At 49.4% G+C, this 20,664-nt stretch overlaps 1 protein-coding gene across 2 annotated transcripts in view; it reads right to left on the bottom strand.

Moving 5' to 3' along the window:
* ALG1 (ALG1 chitobiosyldiphosphodolichol beta-mannosyltransferase) overlaps positions 1-20,664 on the bottom strand; it is a 115,299-nt gene that overhangs the window by 24,092 nt on the left and 70,543 nt on the right. For both annotated transcript variants that reach the window (XM_075317878.1, XM_075317879.1), the window contains one exon: positions 13,024-13,145. In XM_075317878.1, the coding sequence (XP_075173993.1) occupies positions 13,024-13,145 (122 nt within the window). The remainder of the gene's footprint in view (positions 1-13,023; positions 13,146-20,664) is intronic.

The following is a 20,664-nucleotide window of genomic DNA, read 5'->3' as shown; positions in this document are numbered from 1 at the left end:
CAATTAGTCAGGAATAAACGACGTGCATGCGATGAATGGTTTTTCGTTCAATCGCAATTGCACGTCACTGTCACACGCTATAACATACCTTACGATGCTGGATGTGCGTCACTTACGACGTGACCTCGCCGACACATCGTAAGATATCTTGTAGTGTGTAAAGCGGCCTTTAGACTGAATAGGATGAAGCACGTGACACTCATGAATGGTATAGCTATTTGGTTATTACAAATCCAGCAAGATATAAGCAGGGAGGAGAGAAGAACGCCGCACGTTCTAGGCGACGGCGTTTTGTAGCTAGCTGATGCCTCTTCTGGCCTATCGTATGCTGACAAATTTTATTTAGATACATGGTATCCCAGAGGGCAGAACTGCCAAGGAACGCCGGTACCATGGGTATATTCAACATTTAGTTTTTTCAGTTTTTGTAAACACTTATATCAATACCACATATAATCTGTCATAAATGGAGTTGTTCTACAGATAAAAGGTTGGGAGCCTTAGATCTCTGCCTGCACCCCTTGCTGTGAACAGGCAGTTGGCGTGGGTTATCCGATGGAAAGCAGACATGGAGTTTGTATACAGAGTAATTAACAAGTAGTTAGCAAGGTTGGTAATCATCTGGGCCAGCAAAGGTGTCCTGTTTGGCTCCACTGGCACATGGATGCAAGCATTAGGCATCAATGCTTTCACATGGTGACACTCTTCTGACTGTACTACTTAGGCAGCACAAGGTAAAAATATTTTAAAACGCATTTGCATTATTGTAGTTTAACACAATCAATATCCGTGATCAGGGAACATACACATCTGTGAGTAAAGTGATACAAGTTTTGCTAGCTGGTAACCCACAAGAGCAATATCTCCCTGAATTATAGATATATTCAGGTTTGCTGTGGATAGAATGCTTAGTGCGTTAGGTAAGATGACGGCAAATATTGTTTCTCCAGGAGGATCCTGGGGGAAAAATATGACCTATAGTTATAACAAAGGACAGAACTGAGGTTTAATTGTATCCAATCAAGCAACCTCCTCTTCCTCAGTGGAGGGAAGAGTGAGGGGTCCGGTGGGACCCTTAACATCTCATCTACTGAATATCATTGGCAGACCTCAGGAGAAGCAACGAGTATTGCAGATCTGTCCATCTCCTTTGCTGTCCTCCTCCACCAGAAGCTCTTACGGATCCAATTTGTAAGACATATCTGTATTTTATCCCTTTTATTTTATGCTGCTTTTTCCTGTATGTAAGGTATTTCTTTATTATTTAATCTTTTATAACCTTTTTAACCTCTTTACGACCTTGGACGTACCGAACTCAGCTGACACGTGCAACTAACAGGTGTGGGTGGCTTGGAGATCCACCAGCACCCGTTAACCAGTTAAATTCCACTGTCAATTCTGGAAACACACACATCCCGTAAATTAAGTGGGCTTTCCTCACTATGACAATGTTAAACATGTAAACATTAGTTGTGGTCCACACTGAGGGGTTCCGAAGAGAGGGGGACATTTCAAGAGCTTTTGAGCTACCAGTAATGTGAAAGACCCTTATCTTTCCATTAACGAGTGTTGGGCCTGGGTTGGGACATGTTTTTTGTGGGTTGAGTTGAATGCTATTTGGTAGCAATTTGGGTACAGAACACTTTGGAACAGTTCACATTTATCCTGTGCTCTATGCTGAGCACTTACATCAGAGTTTCCATATACAGCACCGAAATACTTGGTCTAGGTTAAACCCCCATCACATCTATTCTCTAATGAGGTGGCGGTGTAGTTCCAGGCTCTGTTTGGCCTCTGTTCATAGGGGCCCTTTCAAAAGGTGCACAAAACAGTTATTGGCCACACTTTTATAGATACCTAAAAAAAATTGTCAACCCCTAGCCCAGAGGCCAGACGGGAGATCACAGTGACTTCATCTGCCCCATTACAGTGAATTTTTTGGTTGGGCATTTCGTCTGATCACGTTTTTTTCAGAACTTCACACAAACCCTGATATAACTGCTCAATGTAGAGAGCAGAATAAATATGAGCTGCACCTTACTGCAATCTTTGGAAGGCAGAATGTACAAAACTGCAGCTCAAGAATTATCTTTTTATTTTTTATGCCGTTCACCTTGCGGTATAGGCTGCTTTATTTCTCCGATCAGTACGTTTACAGTGATACCGGGTTTATACAGTTTCTCTTAGGTTTGGATGCTATTCCAATCAAAAATAGCCACTGGGTATAAATACAGTTTATCAATGATAAGTAGCAAATTTTTCTTTTGGTCCGGAAAAATTATTTTAAAATTTAACTTTTAATAACACAACTAAAAGTGATGAAATATCACGAACACCAGACAAACAACATAAAATGTTCTGGCCCTCCTATCGTTTCAAAGGATTCATATAAGCCAAGGAATTGTTTGGACTTTTATCCCAAATGTAATCGGACTTAAATACCCATCAATATAGGTGCCAATTGACATTAGTGTCCACCAATAAATTGGATAATTCTTACCTCACTCCATAACATAGAAATTAATTGGTCTCACCACATATTATTTGGATGTCATCAAAACGCACATATTGGGGTCACGGAATATCCCTTAATGATCAGTCCTACCTCCCGACGCGTTTCATTCAAGTATCGAACTCTTCAGGGGAGTCTCAAAAATATTACATCCCTTTAGGGTCCTTCAGAAACTGAACCCATACATCCGCATGACATGCTGAAAACAAATATACAATATCACAATAGACATCAGCATGTCAGCCCACCAAACAAATCCATAGATGAAATTGGTACATAAAAAAACTCACCAACTAGTGAGGATTCATCACATAGCCAATCTGTGACGCATCCAATTTCGGTCCCAAAGGTTATGGACCCATAGCCTATACACCATGCTGGGAGATAATGTGCAACTTTATAAGATAAAAGTCAGCACATCAAAGCTGCTGTACACACAAAACAAACAAACAATTAGGGGACTCACCATGTGGCTGGAGCGGCCGTGCTTATCGCTCTATCAAAGGAGCTACTGCACGCCGCCCAGATTTAAATATTCCCACCACGTCATAACATGTGATGTAACTTCCGGTCATGTGACTAATGAAACTCAGAATGCTTATACAGTTTCCATAGCGCCCGGACAAGCTGTCCAGCGTCACTACCGCCCTCCAAGTCACATGACCGCATCCGAAGCAAACCACTTCATATTGTATATTTGGCTACCATGGCGCCGGGTTACACCCACCCGGTCATGTGACACCGACAAAATCAAAAACATCTATGCGGCCACACAAACACCAGGACCTACTGCCCGGCTCCATCAGATCACATACCCGCGGCTAAGTCCGACTATATCATACTGCTGGAGCGGCTCCCATAGCGCCGGCATTCGCCGCCCCGCACAGTGCCCGCCTCCAAATAACATGACCGCAGTGGGGCTGCACCGTACAAAGAAATTATTCAGTTACCATGGTATTCAATGACGCTAGATGGTACTGACGTACCGTTCAGAGTAAAGCATTGTCAGCTGGGTAAATCAAATCCGGCCACACAAGTCGTCCGGTTAGATCACCAGGTGACGCAACTGTCCCCAGGTTACAGAGCTGCAATTAAACTAACCCCCTTACAATGTTAAATATGGTTACAAAAAGCTCAAAATAACACTCATGTCAACACACGCCATTCTATCACAAACGATTGCCATGAAACCTCATACAATCGTCCATGAATGGTGTACATAGAATAGTGTGCGTAAAAAACAGCAACATCTTTCCACCTCCTACCCAACAAAAATTGAAACAAAAGAGGGCATATCAAAATATATTTTATTTTATTTTAATTTCTTTGTGATGGAGAAGCTGCCCCCGTTCAATTAAAACGGTGCCACCTATATACATCACAAAAGAATACACGGTGATTGCATACTGCATGAATACAGATCTCGGCTAAATCACCCAAAACATTTTTTTTTCTCATTCTGATACGCGGTCATGTTATTTGGAGGCGGGCACTGTGCGGGGCGGCGAATGCCGGCGCTATGGGAGCCGCTCCAGCAGTATGATATAGTCGGACTTAGCCGCGGGTATGTGATCTGATGGAGCCGGGCAGTAGGTCCTGGTGTTTGTGTGGCCGCATAGATGTTTTTGATTTTGTCGGTGTCACATGACCGGGTGGGTGTAACCCGGCGCCATGGTAGCCAAATATACAATATGAAGTGGTTTGCTTCGGATGCGGTCATGTGACTTGGAGGGCGGGTAGTGACGCTGGACAGCTTGTCCGGGCGCTATGGAAACTGTATAAGCATTCTGAGTTTCATTAGTCACATGACCGGAAGTTACATCACATGTTATGACGTGGTGGGAATATTTAAATCTGGGCGGCGTGCAGTAGCTCCTTTGATAGAGCGATAAGCACGGCCGCTCCAGCCACATGGTGAGTCCCCTAATTGTTTGTTTGTTTTGTGTGTACAGCAGCTTTGATGTGCTGACTTTTATCTTATAAAGTTGCACATTATCTCCCAGCATGGTGTATAGGCTATGGGTCCATAACCTTTGGGACCGAAATTGGATGCGTCACAGATTGGCTATGTGATGAATCCTCACTAGTTGGTGAGTTTTTTTATGTACCAATTTCATCTATGGATTTGTTTGGTGGGCTGACATGCTGATGTCTATTGTGATATTGTATATTTGTTTTCAGCATGTCATGCGGATGTATGGGTTCAGTTTCTGAAGGACCCTAAAGGGATGTAATATTTTTGAGACTCCCCTGAAGAGTTCGATACTTGAATGAAACGCGTCGGGAGGTAGGACTGATCATTAAGGGATATTCCGTGACCCCAATATGTGCGTTTTGATGACATCCAAATAATATGTGGTGAGACCAATTAATTTCTATGTTATGGAGTGAGGTAAGAATTATCCAATTTATTGGTGGACACTAATGTCAATTGGCACCTATATTGATGGGTATTTAAGTCCGATTACATTTGGGATAAAAGTCCAAACAATTCCTTGGCTTATATGAATCCTTTGAAACGATAGGAGGGCCAGAACATTTTATGTTGTTTGTCTGCTGTTCGTTATATTTCATCACTTTTAGTTGTGTTATTAAAAGTTAAATTTTAAAATAATTTTTCCGGACCAAAAGAAAAATTTGCTACTTATCATTGGATGCTATTCCACTAAAAATACTTTTACAAAAAAGGTTTTTTGTAGAACCAAATATTGAAGGCTATATATATATATATATATATATATATATATATATATATATATATAATTTTTTTTTTCTGCCGACAGTCATGTGAGGGCTTGTTTTTATTGGTACTATTTTGGGCCATGTAATATTTTTTTTGATGCTTTCTATTGTGCTTTTTGTAAGGCAGAATCATGAATAAAAAGCAATTCAGGATATTTATTTTATATGCAGTTTACAGTGTCAAACTTAAATTAGATTTATTCTTCGGGTCAGTACAATTACAGTGATTGCACATTTATATTTTTTTTATGTTTTGCCACTTTTACTCAAACTATTTTACTGAAAAATTCTTATTTACCATGCTCACTACACTGTAAAACTAACCCGGAAGAAGGGAATTTTGTTTACTTACCGTAAATTCCTTTTCTTCTAGCTCCAATTGGGAGACCCAGACAATTGGGTGTATAGCTTATGCCTCCGGAGGTCACACAAAGCATTACACTTAAAAGTGTAAACCCCTCCCCTCTGCCTATACACCCCCCCGTGCATCACGGGCTCCTCAGTATTGGTGCAAAAGCAGGAAGGAGGAAAATTATAAATTGGTCTAAGGTAAATTCAATCCGAAGGATGTTCGGAGAACTTAAACCATGAACCAAAGAACAATTCAACATGAACAACATGTGTACACAGAAGAACAACAGGCCGAAGGGAACAGGGGCGGGTGCTGGGTCTCCCAATTGGAGCTAGAAGTAAAGGAATTTACGGTAAGTAAACAAAATTCCCTTCTTCTTTGTCGCTCCATTGGGAGACCCAGACAATTGGGACATCCAAAAGCAGTCCCTGGGTGGGTAAAGAATACCCCGGTAATAGAGCCGAAAGACGGCCCCTTCCTACAGGTGGGCAACCGCCGCCTGGAGGACTCGCCTACCTAAGCTGGCATCTGCCGAAGCGTAGGTATGCACCTGATAGTGCTTCGTGAAAGTGTGCAAACTCGACCAGGTAGCCGCCTGACACACCTGCTGAGCCGTAGCCTGGTGCCGCAATGCCCAGGACGCACCCACGGCTCTGGTAGAATGGGCTTTCAGTCCTGAAGGAACCGGAAGGCCAGAAGAACGGTAGGCTTCAAGAATTGGTTCCTTGATCCACCGAGCCAAGGTTGACTTGGAAGCCTGCGACCCTTTACGCTGGCCAGCGACAAGGACAAAGAGCGCATCCGAGCGGCGCAGGGGCGCCGTACGAGAAATGTAGAGCCGGAGTGCTCTCACAAGATCTAACAAGTGCAAATCCTTTTCACATTGGTGAATTGGATGAGGGCAAAAAGAGGGTAAGGAGATATCCTGATTGAGATGAAAAGGGGATACCACCTTCGGGAGAAATTCCGGAACCGGACGCAGAACCACCTTGTCCTGGTGAAACACCAGGAAGGGAGCTTTGCATGACAGTGCAGCTAGCTCAGACACTCTGCGAAGTGATGTGACTGCCACTAGGAAGACCACCTTCTGCGAGAGGCGAGAAAGAGAAATATCTCTCATTGGCTCGAAAGGTGGTTTCTGAAGAGCCATTAGCACCCTGTTCAGATCCCAGGGTTCTAGCGGGCGCTTGTAAGGGGGGACTATGTGGCAAACCCCCTGTAGGAACGTGCGTACTTGCGGAAGCCTTGCTAGACGCTTTTGAAAAAATACAGAGAGCGCCGAGACTTGTCCCTTAAGAGAGCCGAGAGACAGCCCCTTTTCCATTCCGGATTGAAGGAAAGACAGAAAAGTGGGCAAGGCAAATGGCCATGGAATAAAACCCTGATCAGAGCACCAGGATAAGAAGATCCTCCACGTCCTGTGGTAGATCTTGGCTGACGTTGGTTTCCTGGCCTGTCTCATAGTGGCAATGACCTCTTGAGATAACCCTGAAGACGCTAGGATCCAGGACTCAATGGCCACACAGTCAGGTTGCGGGCCGCAGAATTCAGATGGAAAAATGGCCCTTGAGACAGCAAGTCTGGTCGGTCTGGTAGTGCCCACGGTTGACCCGTGAGATGCCACAGATCCGGGTACCACGACCTCCTCGGCCAGTCTGGGGCGACGAGGAGGGTGCGGCGGCAGTCGGACCTGATCTTGCGTAACACTCTGGGCAGCAGTGCCAGAGGAGGAAAGACATAAGGCAGTCGAAACTGTGACCAATCCTGAACTAAGGCGTCTGCCGCCAGAGCTCTGTGATCTTGAGACCGTGCCATGAATGTCGGGACCTTGTTGTTGTGCCGGGACGCCATTAGGTCGACGTCCGGCTTCCCCCAGCGGCAACAGATCTCTTGAAACACGTCCGGGTGAAGAGACCATTCCCCTGCGTCCATGCCCTGGCGACTGAGAAAGTCCGCTTCCCAGTTTTCCACGCCCGGGATGTGTACTGCGGAGATGGTGGAGGCTGTGGCTTCCACCCACAGCAGAATCCGCCGAACTTCCTGGAAGGCTTGCCGACTGCGCGTGCCGCCTTGGTGGTTGATGTATGCCACCGCCGTGGCGTTGTCCGACTGAATTCGGATCTGCCTGCCTTCCAGCCACGGCTGGAACGCCTTCAGGGCTAGATACACTGCCCTTATCTCCAGAACATTGATCTGAAGGGAGGACTCTGGCTGAGTCCAGGTACCCTGAGCCCTGTGGTGGAGGAAGACCGCTCCCCACCCTGACAGACTCGCGTCCGTCGTGACCACAGCCCAGGATGGGGGCAGGAAGGATTTCCCCTTCGACAAAGAAGTGGGAAGAAGCCACCACTGAAGGGATGCCTTGGCTGCCCGAGAAAGGGAGACGTTCCTGTCGAGGGACGTCGATTCCCTGTCCCATTTGCGGAGAATGTCCCATTGAAGAGGACGCAGATGAAACTGTGCAAATAGAACTGCCTCCATTGCTGCCACCATCTTCCCTAGGAAGTGCATGAGGCGTCTCAAGGAGTGCGACTGGGCTCGGAGGAGAGATTGCACCCCTGTCTGTAGTGATCGCTGTTTGTCCAGCGGAAGTTTCACTATCGCTGGGAGAGTGTGAAACTCCATCCCGAGATATGTCAGCGATTGTGACGGTGTCAGTTTTGACTTTGGGAAATTGATGATCCACCCGAATCTCTGGAGTGTCTCCAGAGCAATGTTCAGGCTGTGTTGGCATGCCACCCGAGAGGGGGCCTTGACAAGAAGATCGTCCAAGTAAGGGATCACTGAGTGTCCCTGAGAGTGTAGGACTGCAACCACTGTTGCCATGACCTTGGTGAAGACCCGTGGGGCTGTTGCCAGGCCGAAAGGCAGTGCCACGAACTGAAGGTGTTCGTCCCCGATGGCGAAACGCAGGAAGCGCTGATGCTCTGGTGCAATCGGCACGTGGAGATAAGCATCCTTGATGTCGATTGAGGCTAGGAAGTCTCCTTGGGACATCGAGGCGATGACGGAGCGGAGAGATTCCATCCGGAATCGTCTGGTTTTCACGTGTTTGTTGAGCAGTTTGAGGTCCAGGACGGGACGGAAAGATCCGTCCTTTTTTGGTACGACAAACAAGTTGGAGTAAAAACCGTGACCCCATTGCTGAAGGGGAACGGGGATAACTACTCCTTCTGCCTTCAGAGAGTTCACCGCCTGAAGAAGAGCATCGGCTCGCTCGGGGGGCGGAGATGTTCTGAAGAAACGAATCGGAGGACGAGAATTGAACTCTATCCTGTAACCGTGAGACAGAATGTCTCTCACCCATCGGTCTTGGACATGTGGGAACCAGGCGTCGCAAAAGCGGGAGAGCCTGCCACCGACCGAGGATGCGGTTTGGGGAGTCCGCAAGTCATGAGGAGGCCGCTTTGGGAGCGGTTCCTCCGGCGGTCTTTTAAGGACGTGCCTTAGACCGCCATGAATCAGAGTTCCTCTGATCCTTTTGAGGCCTGTTGGACGAGAAGAATTGAGACTTGCCTGAGGGCCGAAAGGACCGAAACCTCGATTGTACCTTCCGTTGTTGAGGTCTGTTAGGTTTGGACTGGGGTAAGGACGAGTCCTTACCCTTGGATTGTTTAATGATTTCATCCAATTGCTCGCCAAACAGGCGGTCGCCAGAAAACGGCAAACCGGTTAAAAACTTCTTGGAAGCAGAGTCTGCCTTCCATTCACGTAGCCACATGGCCCTGCGGACTGCCACTGAATTGGCGGATGCTACCGCTGTACGGCTCGCATAGTCTAGTACCGCATTCATGGCGTAGGACGCAAACGCCGACGCCTGAGAGGTTAATGACACAACCTGCGGAGTCGCGGCTCGTGTGAGTGCATTAATCTCAGACTGACAAGCTGAGATAGCTTGTAGTGCCCATACGGCAGCAAATGCCGGAGCAAAGGACGCGCCGATAGCCTCATAGATGGATTTCATCAGGAGCTCTATCTGCCTGTCAGTGGCATCCTTGAGTGATGCACCATCTGACACTGCAACTATGGATCTGGCCGCCAGTCTAGAGACTGGAGGATCCACCTTGGGACACTGGGCCCAACCCTTGACTACGTCAGGGGGGGAAGGGATAACGTGTGTCATGAAGTCGCTTAGTAAAGCGCTTATCCGGAAAAGCTCGGTGCTTCTGGACTGCGTCTTTGAAGTCGGAGTGATCAAGAAACGCACTCCGTGTACGTTTGGGAAACCTAAAATGAAATTTCTCCTGCTGAGAAGCTGACTCCTCAATCGGAAGGGGTGGAGGAGAAAGATCTAACACCTGATTGACTGACGCTATAAGGTCGTTTACTATGGCGTCCCCTTCAGGCGTATCAAGGTTGAGCGCGGCGTCAGGATCAGAGTTCTGATCTGCCGCATCTGCTTCATCTTCCAGAGAGTCCTCATGCTGAGAACCTGAACAGTGAGATGAAGTCGAGGGAATCTCCCAGCGAGCCCGCTTCGTCGGTCTGGGACTGCGGTCCGTGTCGGAGTCCTCCCCGTGGGACCTATGAGTTGACCCAGGAGCACTTTGCTGCTCCGACCGAGGGGGGCATGGGGGCAATGAATCAACAGTGCCCGGGGCCTGTGTTACAGGTCTGGACTGCAAAGCTTCCAGTATCTTAGCAGACCATCTATCCATAGACTCAGAAAGTTTGTCAGCAAATACTGCAAACTCTGTCCCTGTCACCTGGACAGTGGGGGCCGGAGGTTCCACCTGGGCCGGGGGTCCCACCAGTGGCTGAGACTCCGGCTGAGTGAGTGTCACAGGGGCCGAGCATTGCACACAATGAGGGTAGGTGGAACCTGCAGGAAGCATTGCCGCACATGAGGTACAGGTTGCAAAGTAAGCCTGTGCTTTGGTACCCTTGCTTTTTGCAGACGACATGCTGTTTCTCCTCTTAGAATAATCAGTGAGGGTATATAGCCAAACGCTAACAGTGTGGCCGTACAGAGTAAATGTATACACTATAAGCATATAAATATACAATTCGGCACCCAGGGGGACCAGCACCTAGTAACAGGTGCGGCTTACCGACCGCTCCCAGCGGTTGTGTGACCACCAGATCCCTGCCTGGGCCTCCCAGAGCTGTGGAGCTCAGTTGTCTCCCCTCTGAAGTTCTCCAGCGTCTTGTAGCAATGGCTGCCGGCGTTCAGAGAGGAGGAGGGGGCCGTGGGCGTGCCTGTAAAAGTGCGGGAATCTGGTGCCCCACGGTGCTCAGTGAGGGGGGAGGAGGATACAAAGTATGCTCCTGCCCTCAGCGCTGACGTCCAGTGCAGCGTCCCGCCCTTACCCCTGACTGGCAGGCCCGGGGGCGGGAATATGCGGCACTAGGCCGCAAAAGCCGGGGACTAAAGTTATAAGCGCGGCCGGCAAACAAGCGCGGCCAGCGCGGTAGTCCCGGCGCACTAACACACCCAGCAGCTGCTGCAGTGTCTATTACCCAGGCGCACTATGCGGCGTCCCCAAGGGAACACAGAGTACCTCAGAGTCGCAGGGCCTTGTCCCTGATGATACCCAGCTCCTGTCCAGCAGATTCCCCCAGGGGCTGCGGAGGGAGCGCGGTCCCAGTGCCTGGTGACCGGTCAGGATCCCACTTCACCCAGAGCCCCTAAGGGATGGGGAAGGAAAACAGCATGTGGCTCCTGCCTATGTACCCACAATGGGTACCTCAACCTTAACAGCACCGCCGACCCGAGTGGGGTGAGAAGGGAGCATGCTGGGGGCCTTGTATGGGCCCACTTTTCTTCCATCCGATATAGTCAGCAGCTGCTGCTGACTAAAATGTAGAGCTTGCGTGGATGTGTGCCTCCTTCCACAAAGCAATAAAACTGAGGAGCCCGTGATGCACGGGGGGGTGTATAGGCAGAGGGGAGGGGTTTACACTTTTAAGTGTAATGCTTTGTGTGACCTCCGGAGGCATAAACTATACACCCAATTGTCTGGGTCTCCCAATGGAGCGACAAAGAAATAGGCTTCTCCAGGTCAGTATGAGTATGAAGGTACCAAACGTATTAGTTTTTCTATTTTTTTTAACCCCTCAACTTTAATTTTTCTGTCAATCTTGCCATATCAGGGCTTGTTTTTCACGGGCCAAGTTTTCCGTTTAAATGAAACCATGAGTTTTATCATACAGTGTACTGGAAAACGGCAAAAAAAATTCCAAAGGCGGAAACATTGCAAAAAAAAGTGCAAATGCATGATAGTTATGATATTTTATTCAGTATTCACTATATGGTAAAACGGATGCGTCGGTGTAATGCCTCAGGTCGGTATGAGTTTGTAGACCCCTATAGGTTTACTTTTATCTAGGGGGTTAAAAAACTTGCGCCATATTCCGCGACTCGTAGCGTTCTCATTTTTTGGGATAAGGGGCTCAGTGGCGGCTTATTTTTTGCATCTCAAGCTGATGTTTTTAATTAGACCATTTTTGCGCAGATGCTAAGTTTTGATCGCCTGTTATTGCATTTTGCGCAAAATTTGCGGTGACCAAAACGTAATTTTGGAGTTTGGAATGTCTGCTGATTTGAACAGTTGCTGGTTGACAAGCAGCTAGTGGTGATTACCTGGACATGACTTAGGATGTACCAATATGGCCCGTGGTCGTTAAGGGGTTAAATGGTGAAAATACCCAGAAATTTTTCATAAAATGATTTTTCTTTTATCGCCATTTTCAGATACCTGTACGGTTCTCATTTTTTCAGGATCTAGGGTGTGCGAGGCCTTATTTTTTGCACCCTGAGAGTACATTTTTTTATATTTTGAGGTATATATAATGTTGTGATCATCCTTTATTGCAATGTTGCAGTGACCAAAAAAAAACGTAATTCTGGCGTCTTGATTTTTTTTCTTGTTACGCAGTTTACCAATCAGATTATTTTATATTTTGATAAATTGGATATTTCTGAGCATGGAGATACTAAGTTGTATTTTTTGTTTCTTTTTTAAATGGGACAAAAAGGGAGTGATTTAAGTTCTGCGTTGTGAAATCTCAATCTAGGAATGCTCGCTCACAGCTGCTGTTCATAGGAGGATAGTGAGATGGCACGGGGGTCATCAGCTGACCCCTGGCTGTCAAGAGAACCCATCGACACCTCACAATCACATGACTGGGGTCGCCGATGGGAGGGATCAGTGAGGAGTTTCTTGTCAGCGCTATTAAATGCCGCTGTTAGAGATGGACAGTGGCATTTAACTGGTTACCAGCTGTGAGTGGATCCACCAGCGGCTGTTAGAGGCTGATTACATCAGCCGTCAAGTGCCAGGAAAGATTCAGGCTCACACGCTGAGCCCACATCAAAGGCATGGACATGGCTGATGACGCACATGTAAGTCATTGGTCGTGAAGGGGTTAAACTAGTAACGTCAATATTAAAAGTTGACTTATTAGAGTAGAATACCTGTCCAGCTTGTACTGCTGATCAATAAGGCGGGTCGTCCCTCACGAAGTGTAACAATACCAGATTTAAGGTTTTTCTCTGTAAAAGCAGATCTTTGAATGTGAACTTCATTACTTTCTAATCTATGGGAATAAAAAAAAAGTGATTATATCTTTCTCTATTATTAATTAGTCCCATTAAAGTATAATGAATGTAAGTTGACATTTTCTGAAGGATGTTTTCTAAAGATACAATTAGAGGGAACCAGTCATCACGCTTCCATTATTACACTGCTGCAAGCCCACTATGTGTCATCCATGGGAGACAAAGAAGGGAATTTTGTTTACTTACCGTAAATTCCTTTTCTTCTAGCTCCAATTGGGAGACCCAGACAATTGGGTGTATAGGCTATGCCTCCGGAGGCCACACAAAGTATTACACTAAAAGTGTAAAGCCCCTCCCCTTCTGCCTATACACCCCCCGTGCTCCCACGGGCTCCTCAGTTTTGGTGCAAAAGCAAGAAGGAGGAAAAAAATTATAAACTGGTTTAAAGTAAATTCAATCCGAAGGAATATCGGAGAACTGAAACCATTCAACATGAACAACATGTGTACACAAAAAAACAGGGGCGGGTGCTGGGTCTCCCAATTGGAGCTAGAAGAAAAGGAATTTACGGTAAGTAAACAAAATTCCCTTCTTCTTTGTCGCTCCATTGGGAGACCCAGACCATTGGGACGTCCAAAAGCAGTCCCTGGGTGGGTAAATAATACCTCATAATAGAGCCGTAACGGCTCCGTCCTACAGGTGGGCAACCGCCGCCTGAAGGACTCGCCTACCTAGGCTGGCATCTGCCGAAGCATAGGTATGCACCTGATAGTGTTTCGTGAAAGTGTGCAGGCTCGACCAGGTAGCCGCCTGACACACCTGCTGAGCCGTAGCCTGGTGCCTCAAAGCCCAGGACGCACCCACGGCTCTGGTAGAATGGGCCTTCAGCCCTGAGGGAACCGGAAGCCCAGCAGAACGGTAAGCTTCGAGAATTGGTTCCTTGATCCACCGAGCCAGGGTTGATTTGGAAGCCTGTGACCCTTTACGCTGGCCAGCGACAAGGACAAAGAGTGCATCCGAGCGGCGCAGGGGCGCCGTACGAGAAATGTAGAGCCTGAGTGCTCTCACCAGATCTAACAAGTGCAAATCCTTTTCACATTGGTGAACTGGATGAGGACAAAAAGAGGGTAAGGAGATATCCTGATTGAGATGAAAGGGGGATACCACCTTTGGGAGAAATTCCGGAACCGGACGCAGAACCACCTTGTCCTGGTGAAACACCAGGAAGGGGGCTTTGCATGACAGAGCTGCCAGCTCAGACACTCTCCGAAGTGAAGTGACTGCTACTAGGAAAACCACCTTCTGCGAAAGGCGTGCGAGAGAAATATCTCTCATTGGCTCGAACGGTGGTTTCTGAAGAACCATCAGCACCCTGTTCAGATCCCAGGGTTCCAACGGACGTTTGTAAGGAGGAACGATGTGACAAACCCCCTGCAGGAACGTGCGTACCTGTGGAAGTCTGGCCAGGCGCTTCTGAAAAAACACAGAGAGCGCAGAGACTTGTCCCTTAAGGGAACCGAGTGACAAACCCTTTTCCAATCCGGACTGAAGAAAGGACAGGAAAGTGGGCAAGGCAAATGGCCAGGGAGAAAAACCTCGAGCAGAGCACCATGACAGGAATATTTTCCACGTCCTGTGGTAGATCCTGGCGGACGTTGGTTTCCTAGCCTGTCTCATAGTGGCAATGACCTCCTGGGATAATCCTGAAGACGCTAAGATCCAGGACTCAATGGCCACACAGTCAGGTTGAGGGCCGCAGAATTCAGATGGAAAAACGGCCCTTGAGACAGCAAGTCTGGTCGGTCTGGTAGTGCCCACGGTTGGCCGACCGTGAGATGCCACAGATCCGGGTACCACGACCTCCTCGGCCAGTCTGGAGCGACGAGGATGGCGCGGCGGCAGTCGGCCCTGATCTTGCGTAACACTCTGGGCAACAGTGCCAGCGGAGGAAACACATAAGGGAGTTGAAACTGCGACCAATCCTGACCTAAGGCGTCTGCCGCCAGAGCTCTGTGATCGTGAGAACGTGCCATGAATTGACCTTGTTGTTGTGCCGGGACGCCATTAGGTCGACGTCCGGCATCCCCCAGCGGCAACAGATCTCCTGAAACACGTCCGGGTGAAGGGACCATTACCCTGCGTCCATGCCCTGGCGACTGAGAAAATCTGCTTCCCAGTTTTCCACGCCTGGGATGTGAACTGCGGAGATGGTGGAGGCCGTGGCTTCCACCCACATCAAAATCCGCCGGACTTCCTGGAAGGCTTGCCGACTGCGTGTTCCTCCTTGGTGGTTGATGTAAGCCACCGCTGTGGAGTTGTCCGACTGAATTCGGATCTGCTTGCCTTCCAGCCACTGCTGGAACGCTTTCAGGGCAAGATACACTGCCCTGATCTCCAGAACATTGATCTGAAGTGAGGACTCTTGCTGGGTCCACGTACCCTGAGCCCTGTGGTGGAGAAAGACAGCTCCCCACCCTGACAGACTCGCGTCCGTCGTGACCACCGCCCAGGATGGGGGTAGGAAGGATTTCCCCTTCGATAATGAAGTGGGAAGAAGCCACCACCGAAGGGAAGCTTTGGTTGCCTGAGAGAGGGAGACGTTCCTGTCGAGGGACGTCGGCTTCCTGTCCCATTTGCGTAGGATGTCCCATTGAAGAGGACGCAGGTGAAACTGCGCGAAAGGAACTGCCTCCATTGCTGCCACCATCTTCCCCAGGAAGTGCATGAGGCGCCTCAAGGGGTGTGACTGACCTTGAAGGAGAGATTGCACCCCCGTCTGTAGTGAACGCTGCTTGTTCAGCGGAAGCTTCACTATCGCTGAGAGGGTATGAAACTCCATGCCAAGATACGTCAGCGATTGGGCCGGTGTCAGATTTGACTTTGGAAAATTGATGATCCACCCGAAACTCTGGAGAGTCTCCAGAGTAGCGGTGAGGCTGTGCCGGCATGCCTCTTGAGAGGGAGCCTTGACCAGCAGATCGTCTAAGTAAGGGATCACCGAGTGACCATGAGAGTGGAGGACCGCGACTACTGTAGCCATGACCTTGGTGAAAACCCGTGGGGCTGTCGCCAGGCCGAAAGGCAGTGCCACGAACTGAAGGTGTTCGTCTCCTTGGCGAAGCGCAGGAAGCGCTGATGCTCTGGAGCAATCGGTACGTGGAGATAAGCATCTTTGATATCGATCGATGCAAGGAAATCTCCTTGGGACATTGAGGCGATGACGGAGCGGAGGGATTCCATCCGGAACCGCCTGGTCTTTACGTGTTTGTTGAGCAGTTTTAGGTCCAGGACAGGACGGAAAGACCCGTCCTTCTTTGGAACCACAAACAGGTTGGAGTAAAAACCGTGACCCTGTTGCTGAAGAGGAACAGGGACCACCACTCCTTCTGCCTTCAGAGTGCCCAGCGCCTGCAGAAGAGCATCGGCTCGCTCGGGAGGCGGAGATGTCCTGAAGAATCGAGTCGGAGGATGAGAGCTGAACTCTATCCTGTAACCGTGAGACAGAATGTCTCTCACCCAACGGTCTTTTACCTGTGGCAGCCAGGTGTCGCAAAAGCGGGAGAGCCTGCCACCGACCGAGGATGCGGTGTGAAGTGGCCGTAAGTCATGAGGAAGCCGCCTTGGTAGCGGCACCTCCGGCGGTCTTTTTAGGGCGTGACTTAGACCGCCATGAATCGGAGTTCCTCTGATCCTTCTGAGGCCTTTTGGACGAGGAGAATTGGGACCTGCCCGCACCCCGAAAGGACCGAAACCTCGACTGTCCCCTCCTCTGTTGGGGTAAGTTTGGTTTGGCCTGGGGTAAGGATGTTTCCTTTCCCTTGGATTGCTTGATGATTTCATCCAATCTCTCACCAAACAAACGGTCGCCAGAAAATGGCAAACCGGTTAAGCACTTTTTGGAAGCCGAATCTGCCTTCCATTCCCGTAGCCACAAGGCCCTGCGTATTGCCACCGAATTGTCGGCTGCAACCGCCGTACGGCTCGCAGAGTCCAGGACAGCATTAATAGCGTAGGACGCAAATGCCGACGTTTGAGATGTTATGGAAGCCACTTGCGGCGCAGACGTACGTGTGAGTGCGTCAATTTGCGCTTGACCCGCTGAGATAGCTTGGAGTGCCCATACGGCTGCGAATGCTGGAGCAAAAGACGCGCCGATAGCTTCATAGATGGATTTCAACCAGAGCTCCATCTGTCTGTCAGTGGCATCCTTGAGTGAAGCCCCATCTTCAACTGCAACTATGGATCTAGCCGCCAGTCTGGAGATTGGAGGATCCACCTTGGGACACTGAGTCCAGCCCTTGACCACGTCAGGGGGGAAGGGATAACGTGTATCCTTAAGGCGCTTAGAAGAAGGGAATTTTGTTACTTACCGTAAATTCCTTTTCTTCTAGCTCCTATTGGGAGACCCAGCCGATTGGGTGTATAGCACTGCCTCCGGAGGCCACACAAAGCAATTACACTAAAAAGTGTAAGGCCCCTCCCCTTCTGGCTATACACCCCCAGTGGGATCACTGGCTCACCAGTTTTAGTGCAAAAGCAAGAAGGAGGAAAGCCAATAACTGGTTTAAACAAATTCACTCCGAAGTAACGTCGGAGAACTGAAAAACCATTCAACATGAACAACATGTGTACCCGAAAAACCACCAAAAATCCCGAAGGACAACAGGGCGGGTGCTGGGTCTCCCAATAGGAGCTAGAAGAAAAGGAATTTACGGTAAGTAACAAAATTCCCTTCTTCTTCGGCGCTCCATTGGGAGACCCAGACGATTGGGACGTCCAAAAGCTGTCCCTGGGTGGGTAAAGAAATACCTCATGTTAGAGCTGCAAAGACAGCCCTCCCCTACGGGGAGGCAACTGCCGCCTGCAGGACTCTTCTACCTAGGCTGGCGTCCGCCGAAGCATAGGTATGCACCTGATAATGTTTGGTGAAAGTGTGCAGACTCGACCAGGTAGCTGCCTGGCACACCTGTTGAGCCGTAGCCTGGTGTCGTAATGCCCAGGACGCACCCACGGCTCTGGTAGAATGGGCCTTCAGCCCTGATGGAACCGGAAGCCCAGCACAACGGTAGGCTTCAAGAATTGGTTCTTTGATCCATCGAGCCAGGGTGGCTTTGGAAGCCTGCGACCCCTTGCGCTGGCCAGCGACAAGGACAAGAGTGCATCAGAGCGGCGCAGGGGCGCCGTGCGGGAAATGTAGATTCTGAGTGCTCTCACCAGATCTTACAAATGTAAATCCTTTTCATACCGGTGAACCGGATGAGGACAAAAAGAAGGTAAGGAGATATCCTGATTAATATGAAACGAGGATACTACCTTAGGGAGAAACTCCTGAATGGGGCGCAGCACTACCTTGTCCTGGTGGACCACCAGGAAGGGAGCCTTGGATGACAGCGCTGCTAGCTCAGACACTCTCCGAAGAGACGTGATCGCTACCAGAAAGGCCACTTTCCGTGATAGTCGAGAGAGTGAAACATCCGTCAGAGACTCGAAAGGCGGCTTCTGGAGAGCAACTAGTACCCTGTTCAGATCCCATGGATCTAACGGCCGCTCGTACGGGGGGACGATATGACCAAACCCCCTGCAGGAACGTGCGTACCTGCGGACGTCGTGCTAGACGCTTCTGAAAAAACACCAATAGCGCCGAGACTTGCCCTTTAAGGGAGCCGAGCGACAAGCCCTTTTCCAACCCAGATTGCAGGAAGGAAAGAAAAGTAGGCAATGCCAATGGCCAGGGGGACACTCCTTGTACAGAGCACCAGTAAAAGAAAATCTTCCACTTCCGTGGTAGATCTTAGCAGACGTGGGCTTCATAGCCTGTCTCATGGTGGCAACGACCCCGTGGGATAATCCTGAGGACACTAGGATCTAGGACGCAATGGCCACACAGTAGGTTCAGGGCCGTAGAATTCAGATGGAAAAACGGCCCTTGGGACAGTAAGTCTGGCCGGTCTGGTAGTGCCCACGGTTGACCGACCGTGAGATGCCTGTCGCCAGAGCTCTTTGATCGTCATGAAAACCGGGACCTTGCTGTTGTGCCGATTCGTGAAACCCGTCCGGGTGCAGAGACCATTCTCCTGCGTCCACGCCCTGGTGACTGAGGAAGTCTGCTTCCCAGTTTTCTACGCCCGGGATGTGAACTGCGGATATGGTGTATGCTCTGTCTTCCACCCCTAGCAGAATCCGGCGGACTTCCTGGGAGGCTCGCCGACTGCGTAGTCCGCCTTGGTGGTTGATGTATGCCACCGCTGTGGATTGTCCGACTGAATTCGGATCTGTTTGCCTTCCAGCCACTGCAGGAAGTCTTGCAGGGCCATATGCACTGCCCAGAGCATCAGACAATTGATCTGAAGAGTGGACTCCTCTGAAGAGAGTCCTTGATCGTCTGAGAAAGGGGGACGTTCCTGTGTAGGGACATCGACTTCCCCTCCCATTAGCGAAGAATGTTCTATTGAAGTGGACGCAGATGAAACTGCGTGAAAGGGACTGCCTCTGGATGAGGTGTCTCCTTGAAGGAGAGACTGCACCCCCGTCTGTAGTGACCGCTGTTTGTCCAGTGGAAGCTTCACCATCGCTGAGAGAGTGTGAAACCCCAAGCTAAGATATGCCAGCGATTGGGTTTAACTTTGAAAAGTTGAAGACCCACCCGAAACTCTGGGAAGTCTCCAGCGCCATGTTCAGGCTGTGTTGGCATGCCTCTTAAAAGAGTGCCTTGACAAGTAGATGGTCTAAGTAAGGGATCACAGGGTGACCCTGAGAGTGCGGGAGTGGTCCCACTGTTGCCATGAAGTTGGTGAAAACCCGTGGGGCTGTCGCCAGACCGAAGGGTAGGGCTACGAACCGAAGATGCTCGTCTTCAATAACGAATCGTAGCAAACGCCGGTGCTCTGGAGCAATCGGCACGTGGAGATAAGCATCCTGATGTCTATTGATGCTAGGAAATCTCCTTAAGACATTGAGGCAATGACGGAGCGGAGGGATTCCATCCGGAACCGCCTGGTTTTCACGTGCTTGTTGAGCAGTTTAAGGTCCAGAACGGAACGGAAGGAGTCGTCCTATTTTGTCACCCCGACCAGATCGGAGTAAAAAGTGTCTCTTGTTCCTGAGGAGGAACCGGGATTACGACTCCTACTGCCTGCAGAAGAGCCTCGGCTCGGCCGGTGAGGAAGTTTTTGCGACAAACTGTCTCTCACCCACCGGCCATTGACCTGTGGCAGTTAAATGTCGCTAAAGCGGGGGAGTCTGCCACCGACCGCGGACGCGGAGAGAGAGGGCTGAAAGTCATGAGGAAACCGCCTTGGTAGCGGTTCCTCCGGCTGCCTTCTCCGGGCGTGATTGAGCCCGCCAGGAACCTGCGCCCCTCTGAGCCTTTTGAGTCCTGTTGGACGAGGGCAATTGGGACGTGCCCGAGCCTGGGAAGGACCGAAACCTCGACTGTCCCTTCTCCTGATGGGTCTTGTTTGATAGCTGGGGTAAGGAAGAATCCGTACCCTTGGACAGTTGAATGATTTAATCCAACCGCTCCCGAAACAGTCTGTCACCAGATAAAGGCAATCTGGT

This window comes from Anomaloglossus baeobatrachus, chromosome 7, assembly GCF_048569485.1.
Source record: "Anomaloglossus baeobatrachus isolate aAnoBae1 chromosome 7, aAnoBae1.hap1, whole genome shotgun sequence".
NCBI lineage: Eukaryota > Metazoa > Chordata > Amphibia > Anura > Aromobatidae > Anomaloglossus > Anomaloglossus baeobatrachus.
The sequence above is the reverse complement of the archived record's forward strand: the minus strand, read 5'-3'. Positions and strand labels throughout refer to the sequence as shown.